At 46.0% G+C, this 27,375-nt stretch overlaps 1 protein-coding gene across 1 annotated transcript in view; it reads right to left on the bottom strand.

The window, feature by feature from the left end:
• Nucleotides 1-17,214: 17,214 nt before the first annotated feature.
• The window catches only part of LOC119170118 (fatty-acid amide hydrolase 2), an 85,055-nt gene continuing 74,894 nt past the window's right edge, over nucleotides 17,215-27,375 (bottom strand). The window contains exon 8 of the mRNA XM_037421175.2: nucleotides 17,215-21,295. Within this exon, the coding sequence (XP_037277072.2) occupies nucleotides 20,875-21,295 (421 nt within the window). The 3' untranslated portion in view covers nucleotides 17,215-20,874. The remainder of the gene's footprint in view (nucleotides 21,296-27,375) is intronic.

The raw sequence follows: 27,375 nt of genomic DNA, 5'->3' as shown, positions 1-27,375 counted from the left end.
AATCTCGTCGGCGGTGCGCTTCGAAACAGATAGAGAAGCCGACGGATGCGTGCGAGAGAAGACATCTCGGCTCTTCGAGTACCTAAGCTGTCGGCCTCAGTGCCAAATTAGTAACGCCTCTATTTCTAAGATGTACGTAAACCTTGCCTTAACTCACCGTCGTCTCGTCCGCTCGTCTATCAGCTCTGCGCAGAAGCAGTCGCGAGCTGAGAAACCTATGCTACCAAACGGCTGGTGACCTTGGGGGCGGAGTTCGGAGCAGCGGCGCCTTCGGTACCGTGTTGGCCTCTCGCCTTTATAACAATGGATGGCAACCGCGGGATCTGCTGGTGTCAGCGATATCGAGGCGGTAAGTGCCTGATGTTTCCCCCTCAGTTCAACAGACTAATCTAGCACAGGTTATAGTAGTTGAGAGAAGGGCTGTGTAAATCATTAGAGTGAGCTTTGATCGTTTCAAGCGAAGTCGAAGCGCTTTGAAACCAAAGTCAATGTGGAGGGTGTTAACACGGTAGTGTTGAAAATTGCTTGCGCATCTTGCTAGTAGACTTATAATGGGTACGGCGAGTAGATTCTTAACAGAGGCAAACAGCAAGAGGCTAGTGTGAACAATCGAGAACCTTAACGTGAAGGAACTCATTGAAATTTGTGAAGAATTTGGTCTTATTTTAGGCCGTGCGAAACGAAAGCAAGCGATACTTGAGATCATGAGGGAATGCAGGAGTGACGACTGAGGAAGTCAATGAGGACTGGGCGGATATCAAAGCACGCCGCGAGGAGGCTGAAAGGCAAAAAATTTGTGAACGCGAAGAAGCTGAAAGGCGAGAACGCCGTGAGGAGGCCGATAGACAGGAGCACTTTGAGTTGAAACGAATAGAATTGGCAATCCTACAGTGTTTGCAGGCGCCTAGCGTAGCTTCTGCGACAGTTCAGGTCAGCAGTAAGAGAATCTGTGACCAACTGCCACCGTTCGTAGTAGGCGAGGACATGGCGAAGTATCTCGTCAAGTTTGAACACGTCTGTCAGCGAAATTCTTTGGAGTGGTCTCTTTGGGTGCAGAACCTGTTAGCTCTTCTTCCCGGCGAAGAGTCCGACGTGATAAAGTGCTTGCTGAGGTAAGCGTTTAGGAGCTATTACGAGGTTAAGGAAGTACTCTTGCGATGGTATAAGTTGTCACCCGAGGCTTTCAGGCAAATGTTCCGGTATGCTTAAAGGGGAATGAGTCACACGTTGACACATGACTACATGCGGCGCTCATAATGCACTCACAGCCGTTTCACTAGCGTCACATATACCAAATTTGGTATACAGTACGCGAATGGATGACGAAGGCATGTGACTGGTGCAAACATGATAATCATGAGATGCTTGTCATGTAACAACTTGACTACATGCCACGCTCATGAGGCGCTGGAGGACGTTTCGCTAGCTTCACCTATACCAAAAGTGGCATTACGAGACGTGAATGGATGACGAAGGTACGACACAGACATGACAATCACGGCATGCGTGTCATGTAACAACATACTACATGCCACACTGATGGTGCGCTCGTGGCTATTTCGCTAGCTTCACATATGCCGAATTTGGTATTACGTGGCGCCAATGGATGACGAAGGTATGGATGACAAAAACATGATAATCATGAGATGCGTGTCATGTGAGCTCTTGACATACATTTCGACGTGACGCGGTGCGCGTGCTCGCCGGCGTTCATTTTGTCACGTAACGCCGGCGTGTCCCCGCCAGGCGCAGGTCCTGCCATATACTCTGAGGCGCGCGCCGCGCTACGTTGCTTTGATGCATGCGCGTTTCAGTGCATCCGGCGTCCCTCCGTCACGAAAAGAGGGAAACACAGTGTTGTCTGGATAAAGCATCGGCGCGAAATAACGCATGAGCGCGGCCCGACGAAAACGCACGGTCGGGGCGCGCTGATGCCTAGTTCACACTGAAACACCCGCTTTCTACAGCGACCAAAATTCCCGTGCCGCCGAAACGCAGCGTCGTTCGCACTGGACGCGCTTCGCGCCGCCGAATATGCCATCTACTACGGGGCGAACGCGGGATGAATGCGCTTTCACCCGGTTGTTGTCGCGGCTCGCAAACGCCACTACGCTATCCGGTGGTGTATACTTCGACGATTCTCGTCCGTAGAAAGCAAGAAAAGACAGTACTGCTTACATTGCTGGCAAGTGGCTGTCTTGTAATGCACGAAGAGCAGAAAAACCACCGACGCCAGCAGCGTTGGTGGGTTCGTTTTGCTCTGCAAGACCGCAACAAGCACGGTCACGCCCACAGCAAGCTCGGTCACCTCTTTCACGAAATATGGAGGCGAAGTAGGCACAGAGTAGGTTAAACTCCCGTTGGTTTCAACATTCAGTTACGTGCACTGCGGCATAACAAGTCAGTAGGGCTTCACCGCCATTTTTCAAAATTCCTTGACTAGCGCTCCTATTGGTCCGCAGTGACCGATTCGGTGGCAGACACCGCAAAAATCGGTCCGAGAGCGATCGGCGCGGAGAGGGCCCTTTCGGCGGATCTCACCGCCACCGAACCAGATTCGGAGCACTTTCGGCGGCCGGAATGCTCAGTGTGAACGCGGCCTGACGGACGCTGGTCACGCTTGGTGTCAGACTATAGAGTGCTCGCGTTTTGCTAACGTAGCATCGCTGTGCCCAGCATGCGCACGCCAACGCTACATTTGGAGTATATTGAGTCCTTCATTACGCGCTCGCAGCCGTTTTGCTAGCTCCAGATATACAAAATTTCGTGTTACGTGACGTCACTGAATGACGGAATATATGACTGGTGAGAACATGATAATCGTGACACGCGTGTCATGTAAGAACATGATAACATACTACGCTCATAACGTGCCCGCAGCCGTTTCACTAGCTCCAGATACACTAAATTTGGAATCACGTGACATGAATGGATAACGATGGTAAATGACACATCCAAACATGATAATCACGACAAGGAATTCATGTAAGGCATCATTTACCTCCACTTCATAATGTTGCGCTGATCTTAAAGTGACGTATCAACATTTCTCATTCGCGCTTCTTAAATCATCGATTCCCACTGTACGCGGAATCTGCAAATTTGAAAGCTTGCCTTTTCAAATCAGGTCACAAAGTTCAAAAGAATTTGTTCTTTTTTCCTTAACTCGAGTAGATGCAATTGAAGCAACACTACTTTCAACCAGTAGTGGGGCACAACCCAACATTAGCGTCGCACCACTCGTTGAAGACAACGCTTCTCCTTTACTCAATATATAAGAATACTAAACACAAAATTAGGCATTCCGAAAGAATACCCAGTTATGCAACATTCCCGCGAGGCTCCCGCCACACTGCGACGCATTTACTCGAGCTCCCCCTGTTAGAAGAGGTGGTTGGCTTCCCTTTTTGAATCTGCGCGGCGTCATGTGGGGTGTCACGTCGCACTTCTTCTGTCTAAAAACATTCAGAATGCGACAAAGAAATTCAATGTAAGTATATTGTGATTATGGGAAAGCTCAGCATTATTTTGTATGGATGTTGAACACTGCTCTCTGTTTCCTATATACTTCCCAGTTAGAATGAAAAAAATTGGCAGATCCCACATACAGTGCGAATTGATGATATGTGAAGCACGAATGAGAAATGTTTATATGTCACATCAAAATCAGCTCGACGTTACGAGGTAGACGTAAATAATGCCGTACATGACTTCAGTGTCATGATTACTATGTTTGGATGTGTCATTTACCTTCGTCGTCTATTCACGTCACGTGATACCAAATTTAGTGTACGCGGAGCAAGGGCCGCAAGCACGCTATGAGTCTGGCATGTTGTCGTGTTCTTATACGACACCCGCGTCAGGATTATTATGTTTGCACCAGTCATATACTTCGTCATCCTTCACGTCCCGTAACACCAAATTTAGTATATGTGGAGCTCGCAAAATGGCCGCGAGCGCATCATGAAGGGCCCAATACACTCCAATGTAACGTTGACGCGCGCGCGCACGCTGGGCACAGCGACGGTATACATTAGCAAAACGCGAGCACTCTATAGTCTGACGCCGGGCGCGACTATAGCGTCCGTCGGTGCGGCCCGACGACAACCGGCGCGAAATGCAACATGCTGCATTTCGCGTCGATGCGTTACCAAGACAACACTGCGTCTCCCTCTTTTCGTGATGAAAGGACGCCGGACGCGCAGAAACACGCATTCGTCAAAGCAATGCAGCGCGGCACGCACCTGTGAGTATGGCAGGACTGGCGCCTGGCGTGGCAACGCCAGCGTGACACGACGAAACGAACGCGGGCGAGCACGCGCACCGCGTCACGTCGAAATGTATTGGCGCCATGACTGTGTCATGTAGTCATGTTCTCACATGACGCGCATCTCATGATTATCATTTCTACACCAGCCACATACCTTCGTCATCCATTGGCGCCCATAATACCAAATTTGGCATATGTGAAGCTAGCGAAACAGCCGTGAGCGCATCATCAGTGTGGCATGTAGTCATGTTGTTACATGACACGCATGTCGGGATTCTCATGTTTAGATGTGTCATTTACCTATGTCGTCCGTTCGCGTCACGTAATACCGAGTTTGCTACATGTGAGGCTAGCGAAACGGCCGCGAGCGCATCATGAGCGTACCATGTAGTCATGTTGTTACATGACACGCATCTCATGTTTATCATGTTTGCATCATTATCTTGTATTTGTTATTCATTTTTGTCCCGCAATACCTAATTTTGTATAAGTGAAACTAGAGAAACTGCCGCCAGTAAATCATGAGCATGGCATGTCGTCATGTTATTACATGACACGCATCTTGTGATTATCACGTTTTCACCAGCCACATATTTCATCATCCATTCACGTACTGTAATACCAAATTTGGTATATTTGACGCTAGCGAAACGGCCGCGAGCGCATCATGAGTGTGGCATGAAGTCATGTTGTTAGATGACATGCATGTGATGATTTTCATGTTAAGGTCTGTCGCTTGTGTTAATCAGGCAATCATGGCATACTATACTAGTTTTGCAACATGCCATGTGAACGAAACCACCGCAAGAACTGCAGGTTCATGAAATGTAAATCATGACATTCATGACTTACGTGTCAGATTTACATGTTATGACAATTTAAATATGTTCTTCATACAGTCATGTTATATCATACCAGGTTTTGTATGGATCTGCTGACCCGCAGGGCGCGGGTTCGAATCCCGGCTGCGGCGGCTGCATTTTCGATGGAGGCGGAAATGTTGTAGGCCCGTGTGCTCAGATTTGGGTGCACGTTAAAGAACCCCAGGTGGTCTAAATTTCCGGAGCCCTCCACTACGGCGTCTCTCATAATCATATAGTGGTTTTGGGACGTTAAACCCCACATATCAATCAATCAGGTTTTGTATGGATATCATTGTCGAAACGGCCGGGAGAGCTAAATGTCGTAGGCGGATAGATAGATAGATAGATAGATAGATAGATAGATAGATAGATAGATAGATAGATAGATAGATAGATAGATAGATAGATAGATAGATAGATAGATAGATAGATAGATAGACAGACAGACAGACAGACAGACAGACAGACAGACAGACAGACAGACAGACAGACAGACAGACAGACAGACAGACAGACAGACAGACAGACAGATAGATAGATAGATAGATAGATAGATAGATAGATAGATAGATAGATAGATAGATAGATAGATAGATAGATAGATAGATAGATAGATAGATAGATAGATAGATAGATAGATAGATACGCTCTAAGTCGTCGAAGTTCACTTTAAAATGCTTCGCATTTAAAAGACAGGACAATGCAGATTTGTGGAATTTCAAAGTCATCCTGAACCCTGTGTGCGAAGTTGAACAATACCCATTGCCTATCATAGATGACATATTCGGCAATCTCCGCGGGGGAGCGAGGTTCAGCATCCTAGACCTATGGAACGTTTACAATGAAATCCCACTTGACGAAGGCTAGAAAAAGCTGGCGGTCATTAACACACACAAAGGACTATTTTTCCTAAAACCACTTACCCTTCGGCATAGCTTCGGCACCCGCCATATTTCAACACTCAAAGGAGTGTTGAAATCAAGGAGGTCCTAAAGGGTTTGCCAGGTACCCAAGCGTATCTTGAATATGTGCTCATAGCAGACACCGCAGGGAACACGAGTGCTAACGTTGAGGTGGTGCTTCAACGTTTCAAAGAGCGTGGCATCAAACTTCGCACCGACAAATGTAGATTTTCGGAGTCATCAATAACCGAGCTTGGTCACCGTATAGACGCAAAGAGATTACATTCACTGAAAAAAATATGTTGGTGCGATTAGGCTAGCTCTGGGCCTTACGCAACGTCCCAGAATTGCGGTCAATTCTTGGTATGACCACATTTTACAAGAAGTTCTTGCCGAATCTGTCTACGTTGCTCACGCACGAGAAATGGTCTCGACTGCATATAACTTCATGGAGCCTGTTAATAACGCCATGCTTCTGGTTGTTGTGGACTAACACTGCAAATAGATAGAGGCAATACCGATGTGCCAAGCAACCGATAAGAACACTTTGGATGTTTTAAGAACATTGTTTAGCAGGTTTGGACTGCCCCATAATGTTGCCTCGGATAATGGCACGCCACTTACTTCGCCAGTCTTGGCTGTTTTATGATACGAAACGGTATCATTCATATTCACACACCGCCTTATCATCATCCCCAGAGCAAAGGCTTGGCAGAGCGCACTGTTAGAACGGTAAAGAACTGTTTCAAGAAAATACTGCAGTGGATCTCGGGATCACCCTGGCTAGCATTTTGTGCAAGTACTGGAACGTGCCACAGGGTTCTGAGTTGTCTCCATAAGAATTGCTTTTGGGATACAAGTTGAAGATAAAACCAGACATGTGTTTTTCTACACAGGAACCGGGCAGCCCATCGAAGAAAATACACTGATGACACTACCTGGAGTTTCGCCCCAGGCGATACAGTCTACGTCTGCAACCACGGAGCCGGAGACAAGTGGACACCTGGTAAAGTCAAGTCTACCACGGGTGCTCAGCTGATGGCGGTTCAGACGGAAGACGGCATGGTTCGCGGGCACATCGACCAAGTACACAAGTGGTTCATCGACACGTCCAACACCTCAAACAGATGGCTCATTTGGAGTCCCTGAGTATGACGTGAGTGTCGGCCAAGGTTGCAGTCAAAACGATGACCGCCTTCTCCACTTCGACGGCGCAGGGAGTTCAAATGGTGCTGGCCACGATTGTAGACACACAAGGCGCTGAGGACGGCGATACGGAGACGACCACAAAGGCGTCCCTGGTGAGTTGTAACGGGCCACATCCAAGTAAGCAACGGTCGGGTGGTCAGCGTACTTGGCGTGAAGCATGCTCGCCTGGGCTTGGCGCCGAGCATCGAGGTGGCCCGCGAGCATAATCCTAGGCCGCGGCTTGATGCAGAAGGCCATTCGAACAGCATGGGGCAATGAGACCTGACCCGGAGGGTGGGAGAAGGTGTCATGGCCGATGGAGGAAAGGATATGGCGACCGGTCGGTGAACGGTAGAGGGGTTGCACCTGACCGGAATGGTGAGCCTCCAAACTCATCAAGGGTTTTCTTTACACCAAGGCGTAGAAGTCGATCCGTAGACGTGTTGAAGGGAAGGCCGAGGGCGGTCTTGTATGCCCGACAGATGAGGACGTCAATCTTTTCGCGTTCTGATTTGAGGAGGCAAGATGATAAGGAAGGCTCTACGTGATGCGGGGAACAATGAAGGTGTCTACAAGGCGAAGCAGATCATGTTCTCGCATGCCTGCTTGCCACGCGTGGACAAGGGCGAGCAATCGTGCGGTCTGTTCCACCGAGAGCGAAAGCTTGTCGATGGTGTGTGTGTTATGGCGGTTGGACTGTAATATCAGCCCAAGCACGCGGAGATGGGAAACGATGGCCACGGGAGTGGAGTTGACGTGCACAGTGATAGTAGGGTGAGGCGTTTTGTAGGGACGGTGGTCGGGAAGCCGCATAATAAGCAGGGCCGATTTGACCGCCGAGCAAGTGAGACTGGTCCCGTACACATGGGAAGTCACGACGTCAGCTGGGCATTGCAACGTCTGCTCGATGTGGCCATCAGAACCCGATGCGCTCCAAAGGGCGACATCGTCAGCGTACAGGGTGTGTTTGAGACCGGGGATATGGTCCAGTTTTCGAGGGAGAGAGCAGAGGGTAAGATTAAATAGAAAATTCGGTAATACGACACCTTCACGGGTGCCGCAAGGGCCAAGCTCGTACGTTGGAGACGGGAGGTCCCCTATGATGATGTCAGCCGTGCGAGCCTTGAAGAATGCGTGAATTCAGTTGTAAGTGCGGATGCTAGGATTGTGGGCTGAGAGTTTGGGAAGTATTGCCAAATGAAAGACGTTGTCGAACGCTTTATGAACGTCGAGGCTAAGGGGAACCCCAGTCTCTGAAAATCTGGGTGGGTCGAGGAGGTCATGTTCGAGTTGCAAGAGGACATCTTGCTCGATATTGGGGGGCAGAATCCAAGCATGGTGTGAGGAATGAGATGGTGAGCGTACATATACGTCTGCAGGCGAGCGAGAACGACGTGTTCCAGAAGCTTGCAGACGCATTAAGTGAAATGGGCCCGAGATTCTCGATTGGGAGTTTCTTTCCCAGCTTAGGGATGAAAGCCATCTGAGCGAGTTTCCATGATTGGGGTAGGTTGCCCGAGCGCCAGCACTCGTTGAGGAAAAAAATAAGAGTAGTAATCGAAGGACCGTCGAGGTTTTTGGGGGTGCTGGCACCCCCTGTAAATTTGTTTGCGCTGGGTGGCATAAGTGTCTTGCCCAAAAGCCGCAGCATTTTGTATTACAACCACCGGGCGATAGATGGCGTTGTGTTCATGAGCGGTGAATTTCGCACGCAGCTGCGAAATTTTGGAACCATCTAAACTCCCTAAGAAATGAGACGAGCCTAGAGCAGAGTTTTATAACTACAGCCCAAGGTACTAGGCAAGAAGGGGACGAAGCTATTGAATATATAAGAACAAGGGTAACAGAAAAAATTTCAACAAAGAAGTACTTTATGCACCATAATAGACAAGGACGAATCAAGTGGTGCAATGGCTCCATTTTCACAACAAGAGTGGGAAAGGGCTGAAAAAAGGGTTCCTAGTAGTATATCAACAGGCCCAGATGGCATTTCAATTAGGCTGATAAAGACATTAGGTCCGAAGTCTAAGCAGGCTTTGAGAGATGCAGTGAGCACAATAATAATCGATGGTGAAGTTCCCGATGGATGAAAACTTAGCAGGATGAGCATGATCTATAAAGAAAAGGGGGACAAAGCTGACATAAACAACTACCGTCCTATAACAGTGACATCAGTGGTCTACAGGCTGGCGATGCAGATTATAAAGGAAAGACTGCAGGCATGAATAGAGGATGAGGGGGTCTGGGGGAACTGCAGAATGGGTTTCGGAAACACAGGAGGTTGGAAGACAATCTGTTCGCACTGACGCAGTGCATCGAAATAGCAGAAAAGGAACACAGGCCCCTGTGGCTAGCATTTTTGGATATCAAGGGAGCGTACGATAGCGTGGTTAAAGAGGAATTGTGGGGAATACTGGACACACTAGGCGTGGAACATGTAGTCACTAATCTTTTAAAGGGTATCTATAAAGGTAACAAGGTAGTTATAAAGTGGGAAAAACAGGTATCCAAGCCTGCAGAGGTAAAACGGGGGCTTGGGCAGGGGTGCCCCCTGTCACCCTTATTATTCATGATGTACCTACAAGGATTAGAGGCAAAATTAGAGGGAAGTGGACTGGGCTTCAACCTCTCTTTAGTGAAACAAGGAAAACTTATTCATCAGGCACTACCAGCATTAATGTACGCAGATGATATAGTGGTAATGGCCAACAACAAGGAAGATTTGCAGAGATTGATGGACATCTGCGGTAATGAGGGAGATAGGTTAGAATTTAGATTCAGTAAAGAAAAATCAGCAGTCATGATTTTCAATGACAACGAAGGTAGTGAGCTTAGAATACAGGAGGTCACGCTAGAGATAACAGATAAATACAAATATCTGGGCGTATGGATAAGCAATGGGACCGAGTATCTGAGGGAACACGAAATATACGTGACGACTTAGAGTAACAGGAATGCAGCAGTCATGAAAAATAGGGCCCTGTGGAATCAAAATAGGTATGATATTGTGAGAGAAATATGGAAAGGGGTCATGGTTCCTGGGCTGACGTTCGGCAATGCGGTCTTGTGCATGAGATCAGAAGTTCAAGCAAGATTAGAAATTAAGCAACGTGGAATAGGTAGGCTTGCTTAAGGAGCTCACGGGAATACACCAAATCAGGGAGTACAAGGTGATATGGGATGGACATCATTTGAGGGCAGGGAAGCTAGCAGCAAGATAAAATTTGAGAAGCGATTGACAGAAATGGGGGAAGAGCGTTGGGCTAGGAAGGTTTTCAGTTTCTTGTACATGAAGAATGTCGATACAAAATGGAGGAAGCGAACCAGGAAGTTGACTGGTAAACACTTAGAAAACAGCAGGTGGCCAAACCAAAAAGAACTATCGGTTAAGAAGAAAGTGAAGGAAACGGAGACTGACATGTGGAGAATGGGCATGATTAAGAAGTCCGCACTAGAGATCTATCGAATTTTTAAGCAGGAAATTGCCAAGGAAAGGATCTATGATAATACTCGGGGTAGTTCTCTACTGTTTGAGGCCAGGACGGGAGTACTGCGAACCAAGACATATCGGGCCAAATACGAAGGGGTAGACACAGTATGCAGTGCGTGTGTAGAGGAAGAAGAAACTGCCGAACACTTGATAATGTTCTGTGAAGGGCTTCACCCTATAGTTCAGGATGATGGCGCAGAGTTTTTCAAAGCACTGGGGTTTAGGGACCGGGAGGGCAAAATAAACTTTAAGCGGGTAGAATTAACTAAAAGGAGGTTATCTGATTGGTGGCTCAAGTCAAGGCACGAGTGAAAATTAAACTCTTCACTGCAAAGTACGAATCCTGAAACTAACTTTTTAAGGAAAAAAATAAATATAGTTTTTGGTTCATTAGGTATTACGGCTTGGTGGCGCTAGCCACCGCCCGATCTAAAGGGTAAAGCCATATCCATCCATCCATCCATCCATCCATTCGTGAGCACCACTATCATCATCATGGTTGGTAGAGCGGTAGCACCGGCAGTGACCCCTGGCGACAGGTAAGCCTTGGTGGCAGCGCGCAAGTACTAAGCAGCTCTCTTCTGCGCGTAGCAGTTGCTGCGAACGGTTGTCTCTAGCGTAGGTCCCCGGTGCGTGGCACTGTGGGCTGCGCGTTGGGGGCCCTCGGGGTAAGTCAAGCGTTGGCGACGCCGCCTTGGGTGTGTTATTGCGTTTGTCATGTTGTTTAACATTGCGTAAGGTTGTTTAGTGTACGATCACAATTGATGTATAACAATTAAACGGACGATATCGTCGCTCTAAAAGTAGTTAAACAAATGTATGCGTGTTTTTTTGTTTGTACCGGCCGCGTCTACTGTGTCCTTTCACTGTCCAAGAGCGTGGCGCTCGCCAGTTCAAGATCCCTCACTGGCTGCCCAACGTGGGGCTTTTGGAGCATTGGACGACAGTCTTCGTGGTTCGGTGCAGGCTTTTGTTTGAGCCGGAGAAAAGTAGGCCTAGGGGGGACTTCTCTTTGGTAGCATCGGTGGTCTGCTTTGTTAAGAGTGAGGAGATCGGTATTTGTGACGTGTTTGAAGTTATCGGCTCTCGAGTTTTAATTTTTTCTGCCCGCATGTGTTTTTGCTATGTTTCGTTGGTTTGCAAGAACGTTGATAAGTTGGGACGAGAGCCATGCCGTCTGCATCCTGGAATGAGCAAGACTCAGAGCACGTGTATTGAGGGGAGGCCCGAAGAGAGTTAGCACGGAGGCCTCATGGGTGGTCCGATTTTCTGTAAATAGCTTCTTCTATCTCTTTGGCTCAGGGAGCCGAGCGTTGTTACTGTCTAGTATTGCGGCACCACGCCGGGGCGTCGTGACACCGTCCGGGGCCAACGCCACCTAGACTACTGAAGGCCCCCGCATTCCTTCTTTCCAGCCATGTGACGTCACCCTACTCTGCCCGAGGAAACGAGCCGCCGCTTCACAGGCCACGTTCGGGCGACCTGCGTGAGATGGCACTAGCTGCAACTTTCCCAGCAGTCCTCGCTTTTACTGCCTTGGTGTTGTCGGTGTTGTGTTGCTAGAGAGCTCCTCGCTGGCCACGTGTGCCGTTTTTCTTCGCTGCTCTTTGTGTGGTGCTAAATATTTTTGTTTTTCGTGCCTGTCTGCCACATATGTGGAAGAATGGGACGTTGCTGTGTACCGAACTGCAAAGGGAATTACGATACTGGCCACAAAGTACGACTGTTCGAGTTCCCTCGTGATCCTGAGCGGAGATCATAATGGCAGCGAGCTGTGTGGCGCGGCGACATAGATGTTGCAAAGCTTAAGAATCCACTGCTGTTTGTTTTTACGTATGTCACCCAAAAATTTTTGGGCACAGAAGATTACTACAATGTAACTTTTTGCAAAAACGCGGCTGATAGTAGGACCTGTAAATGTGAGACGAGAGAGCTTTCTGTGTGCATATTTTCCACGAGGTACCTACGAATTATGACGGCATTTACGCATTTTACATTCACGCGACTTGCTGTTATGTGGTTGTTTTTCTTAGAACTCCTTGTTGAGCTAGTTATAAACTCGTCATGTAGGTATTTAGCGCAACTTCTTATTCCTTCGAAAAACACGCTCACATTCACACACACATCTACGCGAATTTGAGGTGCGTTTTTCGAGTGGATGCGTGTTTTTCGAGGGAATACGAGGTTGCGCTAAGTACCTGCAACATGGGTTGTTTTTTCGCTCACTAGAATTGCAAGTGCTAACGTGAGAAAGCCTATATCAAACCGGAGTTGTGGAATCATTTTGTTTGGTTGCACGCATCAGTGCAATTTTGTTTACAACGAATTGTGTTGCTGCACCCTTCCAGGGAAGGAATAAGACGCCGCGATTTTTAATAGCGACGCCTGAACTGACCTAGTTTTGTTACATGTGCACAGAGGCACAATTCACGTGGAAACAAACTGATTTTGGTTTATGTCTTTTGTGCAGGTATGCGAATGTCACTTCAAAGAGGAATATCTCCACACAACGACAAGATATACAGATAGCGACGGTCGCACCATTGAAGTCAAGATGAAATTGACGCGACCCACGCACGATGCTGTACCTACAATTTTTCCGGACAGCCCTGACTACCTGTCGGATACTCACCAATCGAGAGAAGAACCAAGAATGAAGAAAAAACGAAGAGAAGATGAGCAACTTCAGAAAGCTATTCAGGAGTCCGCGCTGGCGCACAAGAAGGGGTTGAAAGAAAACAAGTTAACATGCATAGATGACATAGATTCTCGCCTGCACCTGCTACAAGAAAAAAAGTATTGGTCATTTGTGAAAGCCGATGGCCATGTCATCTTTGCGCACATCAAGGCAACAATAGAAGAAGCTCCGAATCTATTTCATCTATAGTCATATCATCGGAAATGTCTGTGCCCGTCTTTGTGGGAGGTGCTCGCCTTACGTCAGACGAACGGCTTGGCATTCCAGAAGCAGTTCACGACATGCGTGTGCTGGTGCAACTTCTGGGTGGCGTACAAGAGTACTCTCGTAGAAGAGAACTTAGAAAAGATGAAAAAGTGAATGGAGTGTTAAAGCTTGTGGTTTCCCACCTCGAGGATATTTCTAAGGAAGACCTTCTCGAGGATGAAACAGTATAAGCAATAATATTTCTCAGGGAACAGTGCCAGCTCCTGATGTGCCGAAGCAAAAAGTATTTAGCTGAACTGTTAATTCTTTCAACTGTGTTTTACACTATTTCTCCCCATGGTTACAACTTTTTGCGAAGCAGTGGTAACATCGTATTGCCTCACCCTTCGACAATTAAACGTGTATGTGCCGCCCATGATGTGAGTCCTTTGAAGGAACAAAATCGAGAAGGGCTCTTATGGTACATCAAAAAAAGGGCCAGCCTACTGAAGTTGCATGAAAGACATGTCATGTTGATGCTTGATGAAATACACTTGCAACAATTATTTGACTACAAGGCAGGCAGGTTAACAGGAGCTTCTGTTAACAGCACTGAACCAGCAAAAACAGCGCACGTTTTTATGGTTCCGAGCTTACTGTCAGCATTTCAAGATGTAGCAAACATATTACCAGTGTCTAAAATTACAGCGGAAGAACTACATAAGGTGCTTAGAGAAGTAATAAACATTCTTGAAGATTGTGGCCTTCTTGTAGTGGCAGTAATAACAGACAATAACTCAATTAACAGAAAGGTAATGTCACTGTTCGCAGAAAGCAGCCATTTAGAAATAGTGTATCCTCATCCAGCGGATCCTCGGAAACCTTTATTTCCCATTGTTGACACAATGCATTTGCTAAAATGCATTCTAAATAATTTGATTAACCAGAAAAATTCTGACAAGTGCCTGTATTATCCACATTTTGATTGTTATGATGAGGAGAACAAAAGGCTGGAAGGTGCATCCTTCACAACATTAAGAAAACTGCATGAAGCTAAAGAAAATAGTGTTGTGAAAATTGCTTATGGGCTGACTTACAAGGCTCTGAACCTAGGTAACTCAGAGCGACAAAATGTTAAGCTCACTCTCAAGATATTTAACACCTCCGTGTCATCGGCTTAGAGAATTCAAGATGAAAGTTTTCATTTGGTCTTTGCTGATGGTACAGCAAATTTCATTCATTTAATTGTAAAGTGGTGGAACACCATAAATGTGAAGACTCCCCATAAAGGCTGCAGGCTAAAAGATTAATGGCAAGAGCCAGTGCGCAATATGAGCTGCGAGCAGCTGCAATATCTGGACAAGTTTGTTGGCTGGTTGGGCTCCTGCAAGGACAGAAACGTGCAAACAGGCGCTCTCACAAGAGACCCACACAGCTTTACGGCAAACTACGTATGCCCTGATTGTGGTGTCGAGGTACTGCTTAATTGGAGAAACATAATTTTAGATACATGCTCCTCGGTAAATTAAACTGACTCGCTTAAGGATCGGTTCGAGAGGTACAGGCGACTATGTGGTTCGCACTATAACGTGTCGATAACACAAGTGTTAGAGGCTGAGGCTAATCCGCCAACAAAACACACTGATTTTGGCAGACATGCCTGAATCACCCAGTCAGAATGAAAATGAGCATAATGCTGAGGAGATAATCAGGAAGTACGACATACGCTTGACCAATGCTGAATTAAACAGCCACGACAGGACCTGGCCGCATTGGTCTACATCGCCGGCTATTGTGCACACGCAACTCTTAAACGACAATCATGTGATGACTGCCGTGACATACTGACAGTCACGGAACAAGAGCTAGACGAAAGTGAATATGTGCTGATTGACAGCATCAGTCGAGGTAGATTGAAGTTCAAACAGCCAGCTGTAATTCATGCAGTCCTCTGCGCGAAGGTTGTTTTCGACGATGTCACTAGTAAAGAACATGAGCTTCTGTTTCGTGCCGAAAGTAATCATCGATTGACTCTACTTAGTGTTCTTATGTATTTGTTGAATGACAACAAAACATTTGATGCTTGTGCAGCTGGCCACACTCCAGATTCAGTAATTAAAAACGTTTTGCTGCCAGCCATAAACATACTGCTCAAAAACTACGCTTCTCTGAGAAATGAAGCACTAAGCAAAAAGAAAGAGAATGGCACGAAAAGAAAGTTGGTTACTTTGAAATGATCATGTGTTTGCATTTCTGTGTGTATGTGTTTGTGTGTGTATATTCACTCCCCAAATAAAATTTATTTTTTTGTTCTGAAACTATTGTACATTTGGTATCGCTCTTCGAACTGCTTGGAATCGTGGATAGTGCACAGATTTACAGAACAGTGATAACAAAATTGTCCAAGCTGTAAGAATTATGTTTGGTAAATTCCTATGACCAAGGCGACGAGATATTACAACTCATGAGATATTCCAACCTGTAAACCCAACTACAAAACAACAACAAAAAAAGCTTTTAGGTTTGTTCATTAGAATAAAACGGCTCTTGCCTAGCATTCGGTGACAAGCACCAGCTGTCATGTCCCGCAAACAGACACCAAAAAAAGGCAGCGAAAAATACAAGGACGCACTACAGCTATATGTGCGAATGTACATATGCGGTCAAGACAAAAGGCACCTCTACGGTGGAATGCCCCAAGATATGACCCAGCCTTGCATTAGCGTTGATCATCACATTGGCTTATTTAGGTGAATTAAAGAAAAAGCTGCGTTTATAGGTAAAGCGACCGCAGTCATGAAACGCCGCGTACGGGCTGAGTGTGGTGACGTCCCGGAGGAGAGCGGGGGCCTTCAGTAGTCTAGGTGGCGTTGCCGGGGCGGTGGACGCCAATCGCTAGGTAAGCTGCTGTGTGCGGTGAGCGATAGGGCCACCTTACAGAGTGGATGTCTTCTTGCGGCTGCCTCTTCTGCGCCTAGGCTTAGTGCTGGGTGGATGCTGGTTGTTGCCAAGTGACTTATTAGGCCTAAGGCTAATGAGTCCACCATGGAAAACAAAGCTGAATGAGCAGGTGATAAGAAAACTGACCTTCTGCAAAAGCGTGCCAACATTGAAGCTTTTGCGGCCTTCACCTCTGTTGGTGGTCATTGCGAATCCTAAACAAAACATACCTTTCTCTTACCGTGAGTATAGAGCGTTAAATCTGAGCTGTAGCGACAATGTCAATCATTCACTCGGGCAAGGTGTCTCTGCTGCGGTTCACATCGACGGCTGCTCTTTCTCAGCGAACTTCCAATAAGGACGACAATTCAATCGAAAGATACACGCCAGTACTACGTCTTGTTTACACGGGAATTCACGCTGAACAAAGCTTCCTAGCCGTAACAGAACTATGCGTATTCGTGCAACCTGGCCTCATTATAGAGGAACTGGAAATCGCTGCGACCAAGAGCTGTGACGACAACAGAACACTGCGATGTTGCAAATGTCGTCCAAGTACGTTGGTGACCACGCGATCATTGTTATTGGCTAGATTCGGATGTAAGGAGCTATGTACTGATGGCCAATTTCACAACTCCAAGGATTAGGCAGTTAATTCAAAGACGCTGCAAAAAACATTGTCTGAAGTTTGAAGTTTATTACCACGTAAGTACACAGCATTCATAAACAGCAATGATGTCGAAAGAAAAGATGCTTTAAAGCAGCTTGACTGGTCCCATTTCCCCCACAGTGCATGAAGTAACATGGCAAGAAATCCCAATAAGTACACTTGCCGAGTTAATATACAGAAATAAAAGCAAAAGAAGGGCAATCGAGTGATACATATATTTTTTTTTAATCAGCATGAAACACATTTCAAGAGAGACAAAGATGAGGTTAACGTTCATAATAACAGTGGAAGTATTGGGCTCTCTGAAATATGGCCTATGTTTTTATGGCATAGTTTATATTTATGGCGTGCCGAGGGAAGACAGTTGAAATGTGTTTCAGGGTCATAGTTTGGGCGTATATTGTCGCAAAAATGCCCAACATTTTGTATTTGGTTTAGGTGAGCTGATTGATTGTTTAGCAAGTTCGGAATGCTGCTAGATTATGCAGTACCCTTAATCTTTTTACAAACAGCACATAAGCCGATATTCACATATGCGAGATGCGCAGGCGGTTATTCGATTCAGCATCAACGATGCTAGCAAGCATCTACGGCACTAGTGATGAAACAATTAGGCCTGGTGACGAGGTTATTGGGGCCCTCATTAGTAACGGCTGCGTGGCTCCCGGTCCCGCCTGGCATCGTTTTTTTTTTTTGCTAATCTGTCTTTTACAGAAATCAGCTCTAATTCCGCCTTCATAAAAGAACCCTGTCTCCTTGAGAGCTACTTTCCTTCTGTGATCAGCAGTGTCATCTTTTTCTTCAGCTGCGAAACTTCCCGCTGGGTCTTCGCAACTTTAATTGTGCCTGTTTATTTATTTGCTTATTTATTTGCTTATTTATTTATTTATTTATTTTCAATACCTACAGCGCCCATCACATTTGGAGTGTCAAGACACTTTGTTTGTAAAGGGTCCCGTTAAATCCGTGGCTAGTGCGCCCGACAACCAAATGCGCATTATTACCAGATTACTTTAGTTCCACACTCTATTCTAGCTTTGTTGGAGTAGAGTGCTCGAATTACTTGTCTTTTTGCACACCGAAACGTGCTATGTGTAACCGAAGTGAGACATATGGGCTCTTCCGAGTGTTGAGTGCTGTGCATCCAAGGCCTCTAAAAACACTCATTATTTAGAATGGTGCTCCGAGTAGACAATAAATTTGTTTTTGTTTTATGGTGTTTTCACGTGAAATGACGTTAAAAATCATTAGAGTATCACCGAAGGTGTTGCCGCTAGACAGAACTATGGCTCCAGCAAAACAAAAGCTTTTCATACGGTAGATTAGGTCAATGTTTTTTTCTGCGACAAACAACAAAATCGATGCGATGCGCTCACTTCTAAAACCTGTGCAAGCGGTTCCAATATGCACATGCTTGCTCTCAGCGCACTTTCTATTTAGTGCTGAGCAGGCTCAAGGCTTATGCAGTGCTATTCAGACGTGAAAAAAAAATTACACTGGTGAAATAGACACTTCCTGAAGAGAAGTTCTTTTTACCTTCAAATGTAGGCACCCCCTGACACCTTACAAGTAACTGCACGGCTCACACCGTTCAGAGGTTTGAAGTGGATGCTTAAGTAAAACCCTGTATCATAAAATCTGAAGCTGAGTGGCGCCTGCTTTTACCACACTTATTATAGAAACGCTAAAATTCCCACCTAAATACACCACCAAATGTCTCAAGACAAGTCCGTCATACTCGGTACCATTGGTGCAGAGCGTACGCAGGTGCTTCCAGTGCGCGTTAACTACTTGTAAGCACAGGTTATTGCTCATCGAGCTCAAAGAAGTATAATAATTGATAACTACTCTATAACCATTCAACTGTAAAAATGCACATACCTGTGTTTCAGAGCTCTAGATCTGTGGCAGAAGCGAGTACGCCATCCAACCCACAAAGATTATGCGAATATACTACAGTTGATGTACTTAGATGCATATAATTTTGTTTGTTAGGGTTCAGTAATTTGGTTAGTACAATAATCTATATTTATATTCTTCTCTTGTCGTTCCTATAATGTAAACGTGGCCCCGCCACGGTGGTCTAGTAGCTAAGGTACTCGGCTGCTGACCCGCAGGGCGCGGGTTCGAATCCCGGCTGCGGCGGCTGCATTTCCGATGGAGGCGGAAATGTTGTAGGCCCGTGTGCTCAGATTTGGGTGCACGTTAAAGAACCCCAGGTGGTCTAAATTTCCGGAGCCCTCCACTACGGCGTCTCTCATAATCATATAGTGGTTTTGGGACGTTAAACCCCACATATCAATCAATTAATGTAAACGTGAACATACCTTCAATAATACTAAAATAACACTTTCATCTAGTGAACGCAAGCGTCATCTCCAAACTCTGACTGATGTTTTCTCGCTTTATGAGATTGTTCAACACACTTTACTGCATCGCAAGATACAAAAATTGCTTTGGTACATATATGCATTCATGACCTCGTTGCAAATTGGAATCGCGCCGTTAAAAGCTAACCAATTTTGCATTACATTACATTACATTGCATTAAATTAGAGTGGTTTTCCTGCGATAATAAAGGGTTTCTAACTTGATGCTGTACATTGTAAGCATGTCGAATCGAATACTTACCAAGGAAATAAATGTAAAAGATCCTGTATTTAGCCCAACGACACCCGATAACACTGCAGTGAAATCGTTTGAATGTGAGACAGGCAACTCGCGCTCCCGTGTGAATTAATTTATGCGCGTCTTCGTAATTAGAAAAAATCATGAGGAGGCTTACTAGTAGACCCCTGTTTTCTCCCGATAGCTTCAAGGCTCAGTTATTTCTTCCTGCTCTTACTCTTGCATCTTTCGCAAGCCAGTACAATTTTTGAGTAGTGCTTAATACATTTTGTGTGAACATAACTTGTCAACTCTGCAATGAACACTACAAGTAACCCCACGTTTGAATTTTTCAAGCTTTTTTGTCACCATGCAAGCTCACACATAAGTATCCACAGTATCTCGTGTTGTAATATATCAGGCCTCTGACAATGTGTTACATCACTCCCAAAGCTTGTGGTTTTGCTCAAGACAGGCGAAACAATTCAGGGCAATGTGAATGCTTAATGGAATACAAAAAAAAGATGTTAGCACCATGGAAGTGCTCAAGACAATACGCAAAAGGGTGTCTCCATTGTTTTTGTGGTTGCTACGCACATTTCTTGTATTTCAGTGATCATGCACTAACTATAGCTAGTTACAACTTTAGAAGTCAGTGGCATTTCCCCCTCAAAGGCGGATGCACACAATCCTGTACCAATGGGCATGTTCTCCAGAATTATGTCATGAGCTGGATGGCCGTTGACCCCGCCTGCAGAGAACGTTGGGGAAAGCAAGAGCGTGACTATTTCGTTAGTCGCTGAGATGATGGGCTGCCGCGATTCAGTCATCTGTGCGAGGCCTCCCCTAACTTTTTCAAATTGTACCTGACAATATAGCTCTGCAGCAAGTATTTTCACGCTAATTCGCTGTTGTTTCGAGTGAACGACAGTGAACATACATTTCAAGCATGCGATATGAACACATAAGATCGACTTTTTAAGGTCGCGTTTGAAAGCAGCCTGTTTTTTAACCTCGCATACTACTGTTTCCGAAATAGTGTCTGCAAGCTGCGAAATGTCTACAATTTTGCAGCCTTGCTGGCGAGCTCGAAAGGCACCTGCCAGCCTCCAAATGCCTCCTCCAGTTCTGCTGCGACCGCAAGGCAGAGCCTGTCCATGTAGGGGGCAGCGATCACTTGGACTCCGACTGGCCGGCCGTCTGTAGTCATTCCCGTCGGGACGGCAGTGGCTGGAAGGCCGGCCAAGTTAGCAGGTGCCGTGAGAGACACGTGCCCTGGCCGCATAGCGTGCTCGTTGTGAAACGGTGCCGGCCCCAGAGCCGCTGGGCAGATGAGTACTCCGTCCTCGCCAAGCAAAGAGATAAGGCGTTCCTGAAAGTCGCGCGCCATAGCAAGGTAGCGCCGCACGTAGCCGGAGTCGGGTTTCGGCAACATGCGGTCGATTACGGTGACCAAGACAGCCGGAAAGGTGTGCAGTGACCTGCGAATAAATTGTGCGTGGTTACAACCTAAGCAAAAACTGGTAGTGGCTAAGCTAGGCTATGTCATAATATACCTTGAGTGAGCTGCGGACGGACGCAAGGACTAGAGAGCGAGACCACGTGATTCAAGCGCCAGTCTACTAGGGACGCATCACTCCGGGAGCTTCTGCAGGCCTTCTCCGGCACGTCCGCTTCACCTCCTACGACGTTACTGCTCCGGGGTCACGCGCAACACGGCTTTCAATGAACATGAAACTGCTGAACCTCAGCCAGCGTAGCTTGCGCTACAAAATGTCAGCTGTCAGCTCTGCTCCCATGCAGCTGTCGTTGTCCCTCCGACAGAGAATTTGCATGAGTCCGTCATCCAATGGCGCCAGCTCTCTTCTATGAGATGAAGTAATTTTCGGGTGTTTTAAATAGTTGACTTTCGCGGTATGCAATTCTGTCACCAAATTTACGCCAGTATTCACAAACAGACCACGAAGCAAACTACATCCCCTATGCGCGTGATATAACCATATTTTGGCAGCAATTTGTATGATGCTCATCATAAGAGCATTAACATTGCTGTCGGTAACATGCTTGTCGCTCCACATAAGTAGAGTATAATTAATTAATTCTCGTTAAATCAACACAGCCAACACAAAAGCCGTTATCTACACCCCCCACTCTCCAACAATCAACTGAACTACGCTATCTTAAATCTTACTTCAGGAAACTCGGGTATACCCATTTTTTACTAAGTAAAATACCTTGGTGTATTTCTGCAAAAGTATCGATCTTGAGACATTCAGATAATTATGTTGTTACACAGGTACACTTTAAAAAAAGAGCGAGTAAAAAGGGTGTCTTTTTGTCCCACAACAATAATCGTCATCTATAATGCGTTCCATTTTTGCGCTATCACCGCGCGCCTGGTACATTCAGGTCACGATCGACATGCCCATTATCAGGGTTACATTGCATTCTCGATAGGAAAGTGGCTAGCACCGAGTTTTCAAGAAAGGAAGTGCACGTGAGCCTGTTGACGATTATTGTTGTGGGACAAAAAGACACTCTTTCTACTCGATATTTTTTTAGAGTGTAGCAAATATGGTACAAATTGTGGCAAAATATAAGTTCCACTTGCCAACAGCTGTCAAGGCCCATATCTAAAATGCTCTATTTTTTCTCATTTAAGCTATTGCTGTCTAGTGTGGCACTCAACCACGTTAAAAAAACCTCGACAAGTTACTTATATTACAAAAGAAAGCACTGCGTCACATTGCGCTTGTAGAAAAAAAAGCTGCTCACACAAAACCTCTGTTTATCAAATACAATATCACGTCAGTTCACAAGTTCTAACCAATAAATTTAGCCATGAAGTTTAAGCACGATACAGACGCGCTACTTCGTACATTGTCCGAATCAACGCTGCTTACAAGCCCTTATGATTCACACAATGATGGCACCTAGAAAATTTCATTTTCACGTGTTGGGACAGTACAACAAATAGCTGTCACACACTTACAAAACTCTTCAATGAAATCCATCAATGCGGTATTGATTTGGAAAGAAGTAATAACTGTGCAATGAAGGCTTTTTTGAGACAAACGATTTATGCACTTCCTTCATTCAAAGGGCACAGATTATGTTCAACACATTTCGAAGTGTTACTGGTCTTTTTTTTCTTCACATAGAAATTGTGTAACACAACGCTAATTTCGCTGTCATGACTAAGGAATGATTTATGATAAGATAATGTATAGATATCGCATTTTAACTAGTATTTCTTATAACTACTGTATTGCGTTATTGCATTAGTATAAGTATTATATTCTACTTATACTGTAGAAGTATTGTACGCTCTTGCTGTAGACCATGTAAAACGGGGGCTCTAGGCCTCTCAAAGAGATAGAACCACTTTTTTCTCTAGACATCGTGTTACACAACACACAAGCTTGTGCACAAAATAAAGTTTGATTTGATTTTAATTCGAGCGGCCTGATCAATTTCGTCAGAAATTCAGGCATCACTACTGTGACAAACGTAACGTTTTAGAGAGTAACACCAAACATTGAACTCTTTAATACCTGGTATTCACGTTATCGGGGAAAATAATGGTTCTAACGAAAAGCAGCTAGCACAACTGCTTTTCACGAGTTAAGTGCAGAAAACGACGCAGACTATTGTTTTTAAAGTTTTAACTGAGTAAAGTACACAAAATGTGGTTCGACGAAGTGGTAGAGAAAGAGAGAAATAGAGCGGAAAGGCAGGGAGGTTGTCCAATTGACCGATGGCAACCCTGAATCATTTTTAACTCCTGCGCGCTGTCAGAACGAAGTATTCATGTGTTTTAAATGTGTTGCCTGGTGGCATGTCTTAGTAACTAGGATACAACGAAATGCAAGCTCCTGGTGAAGTGCCTCATTTTGACGTAAGCTTACGTGCCATATTTATTTTTCAGCCAGCAGATGAAGTGGTCCACTTGCGGTACCCCTTGTGTTAGCATAACAGGTGAGGTGTTTAACTGCTCAATTCGTGAACCCAGATTCAATTTCTGGCCTCAGCGGGAGCACTTTAACGGGTTCGAAGTTGCAAGAACAACTGTACATTTAAATTTAGGAACACAGTAAAGGAACTTGGTTGGTCGAAAATATTCTGGGGTTCTTGAGTACGGTGGGCATAGTTTCGAATATTATTCCTCAAGCTTACGAGCGTTTTTTCCAAGTGCAGAAGGTCCGAGAAATGCGCCCACCTCTCCGAAGGGAATCGTGAGGAAATGCGAATGCATTTCTTGCACCGTGAGAGGGCACTATTGCCGTCAGACATTCGCCTTCACCGACTTCTGCCATCGCCTTGAGAGAAGCCCAGCCAGCGAATGGTAGAGTGAGTGGGCGGACGATAGGGTGGGGCGCCACCGTCCTCGGCTCTGCGTTGGCGTTTCACAGCGGCGTCTCGAACACACATTTCCGGATATTCTTAAGAGACGCCCAGCCAGCGAACGGTCGAGAGTGAGGCGCGAGTGGACGGGAGAATGGGGCACAAGGAGGAGAGAGAGCGAACGGCGAGAGTAGGAGCGGCGAACCACTGCACCTACCCTCTCCTACACTCTTTCGCACCACATGCTCCGGTTGCTAGGGGAGAGGATAAGCGCGCGCGCCCGCAGCTGTTGCTGTGCGAAAGAGTTAGAGTGAAGAGATGACGCCTGCCAGCGCGCGGCCGCTGCCACAGACGCCGTCGCCGGATGCCTGACATAGCCCGACTAAGAAATGCATTCGCATTTAATATGATATGGAGCAGCAGCTTCGCTATTTTTCTAGTGCCCGGGCGAAAGAGCAAATTTCAATCGGAGGCGGCCGTCGGTGGTAGTGTGGCGTTTCACCGCCAGGCGCTGCAACCAGGGCCAACATGCCGCCATGTTGTCTCTCGCACAAACGAATGCCATGGCTGCATTCGAAGCTGCTATACGGCTCATTTTCCGGCTCTATTTGGATTGTATACGGTATAACGAAAACTTGTAAACTAGAATCGTGAAGCACTTGCTCTGGACTACCAAATCATTTCAAAGGCATGTGTCATTCGCGACTTCTTGATCGAGGCGTTGGTGCGTCGTCTGCTAGGTCAATACAAGATACCTCATGCCAGTTTTTTTGCGGAAGATTGTTTTGTCATCGCTACGTTCGCTTCACTGAAAGCTGCTTTTTTTGCTCATTGAAAATGCATTTTTGAGAGAACCAATTGCCATGAAGTAATACTAAAAGCTTGAGTGTAGTGTTCCCTAATGCTTGCTACTGTCCAGTTGAGAGCGCATTGTATGCAATAGTGAAGTTCATGCGCTAAATAGTCCGAAATTCCCGTAGACTGTTTCCAGAGATATAGGTAATCATCTGTTCATTTCGCAAAGTTCTTGACTATTACTTGTTATGGAACCGAGAGCAAGCAAGTACCAAAAATGAGGAGCACAATGAGTTGTTAGCGTTCGGTGGTTGAAAAGGAGCGTTTTCCTTACACGCCCAACGAGTTTAACGTGGCAACCTTCAAGTCAGATAGCGCTAAAAGTGCGTCCATTTGTTACTAGTCTTCTTTATAGTAAACCTCCAATTCAAGGCGAACTATACTGGAGATCGAGTCACCGATATTTCTTCGGAAACAACTATCTTTCAATTTATAATTGCCGTAGCCTTTAGACTAACAAATTGAAGCCACTTGATATCTAAATAGACACCACCAGAGAGCAGCATGTTTCTGAGATCTTTGGAGGGCAAAAGCTGGCTTCACTACTGCTGGCAAAGCATAGCGGGAGCTTCCACTCCAGCGATTCTTTTTTAAACCTCCTAGGTCCAAACAATGAAATCATCGTGAAACGAACAAGAATAGTTCCATGTGCGGCATGATTCCTGCAATCATGGCTTATGTTTTGATCAGGCGCTATTACAGTCTAAAGTCTAATACCGACTCTCCACTTCAGCCAAAGTGACAGGCGTGAGAAATACGGCCTGTTGTCAGTTGCTTAAGTTCATCGGTGTATTCGAGGACGGACCCGGCTGCTAAGCTCTGTTTCTTTCTTTTTCCCTCTGGTCTCCTAATTCGATATCATGCAGAGTCAAGGCCGATTGGCTGTCGACTCGGACGCTTTTATGGTACGGGGCACCATGCTAATTCTTAAAAGCATGCCTTCATTATGACACAGTATATAATTGTCACTACTTTCGCCAAAGACTTGCATGGTGCCCATGGCCTTCCATTGAACTTCGGGACGTAATCATAGCGCTGCACAGGGCAGTGATTGCAAGGCAGTGTTCCAACTGAAACACTCTTTTTGTTTGCTATTCGGACGCAGCGCGTTCTCGTTGAGCGATACCAATTGCCATGATTCAAAACATGAAGGGTAGTCTTCAGCCACCACTTCTTATATTGTATAAAATATTTGGGTCGTAAATGACGGCCACATATTCGAGTGTAGTGCCAGAGTCTTTCAATGTTTTCTGGTCACGAAACTCCGCCCAAAGGTTGATATACGGACAAAATCTCTCGCTTGCGGCGCCACCAGTCGTAAGGGGGCCACAAGCCGCCGCCAGTGCTGGGATTATATGCGCACTATTGCCGACGTTTCGAAGTTACTATGTGCGTGCTGTTCTTCCTGTTACCTTTTATTGAACGTCACTGAACGCAGCAAGGCCATTAGATCAGTTTAAACGTGATCCAGTGTCGACGACGAATGGAATCTGTTTACTTAAGAACGCGCGAGTAGTTTGCTTGGGAGTGCGGACCAAACATATAAATAGCAGCGCGTTTAAAGTGTTTTAACACCGCGCGATAACGCATTGTGTAAAGAACTACCTCATAGCCCAATTATATGCGAACTTACGATGGCTCGAAGCGGTACGTCGTTGCTCGCCAGTGTTTAAAGGCGGTGCTCATGCTCCATGCTGCCGATGCGAGCAGCTACTGCTGGATCTGCTCGACAACGTGTTCGCATCTGGCCAAAGGGCGATTCTGTTTATGCAGTAGTAAAGCTTCTTATTCTGGCAGTGCCATAAATACGGGGAGGAAGGTGAACGGAATGAAACACGACTAGGTAAGACAGGGGCAATCGCATTGGTTTATATCCGGCTCGTCTCTCACGCGCTGCTACCCAAGTAATCGAATGAAGGGAATGGTCTAGCTAGATGTTTTATTTCAAACCTTTCAATGGAGTCTGCACCCAAATGCGCAGTTGTTCTGGACACACGTTTGTGAGCGCCAATCGCTTTCTTGACGCGGGTACTTTCGATATCGCGGTTATAGCAGCTCAGCGCTTTTGTGAGCGCTCGCTTCGGTATTAAGGGTGCCTCTTGGATAGCCACGAGTTTCACTTGCCTAACATCTGCGTGATCCATTTTTTACACGCAATTTAGTCGAGCCACTCGTCTCTTGACGTTTCCTTATGTTTACTGCTTATAGCAGCATTAATTACCGGCCGAACAACTAATGATTTCTTTGGGAAGGGAAGTACAGGAGCCTAATCTGGAAGTTCTTTTCGATGCCAGTGCTAGCTGCTTGGCGACCTTTGCCCCACTACCTATGTACCATACCATACTTTTTTTATGCTTATGGG

The sequence above is a fragment of the Rhipicephalus microplus genome, chromosome 3 (assembly GCF_043290135.1).
Source record: "Rhipicephalus microplus isolate Deutch F79 chromosome 3, USDA_Rmic, whole genome shotgun sequence".
Lineage (NCBI taxonomy): Eukaryota > Metazoa > Arthropoda > Arachnida > Ixodida > Ixodidae > Rhipicephalus > Rhipicephalus microplus.
The sequence above is the reverse complement of the archived record's forward strand: the minus strand, read 5'-3'. Positions and strand labels throughout refer to the sequence as shown.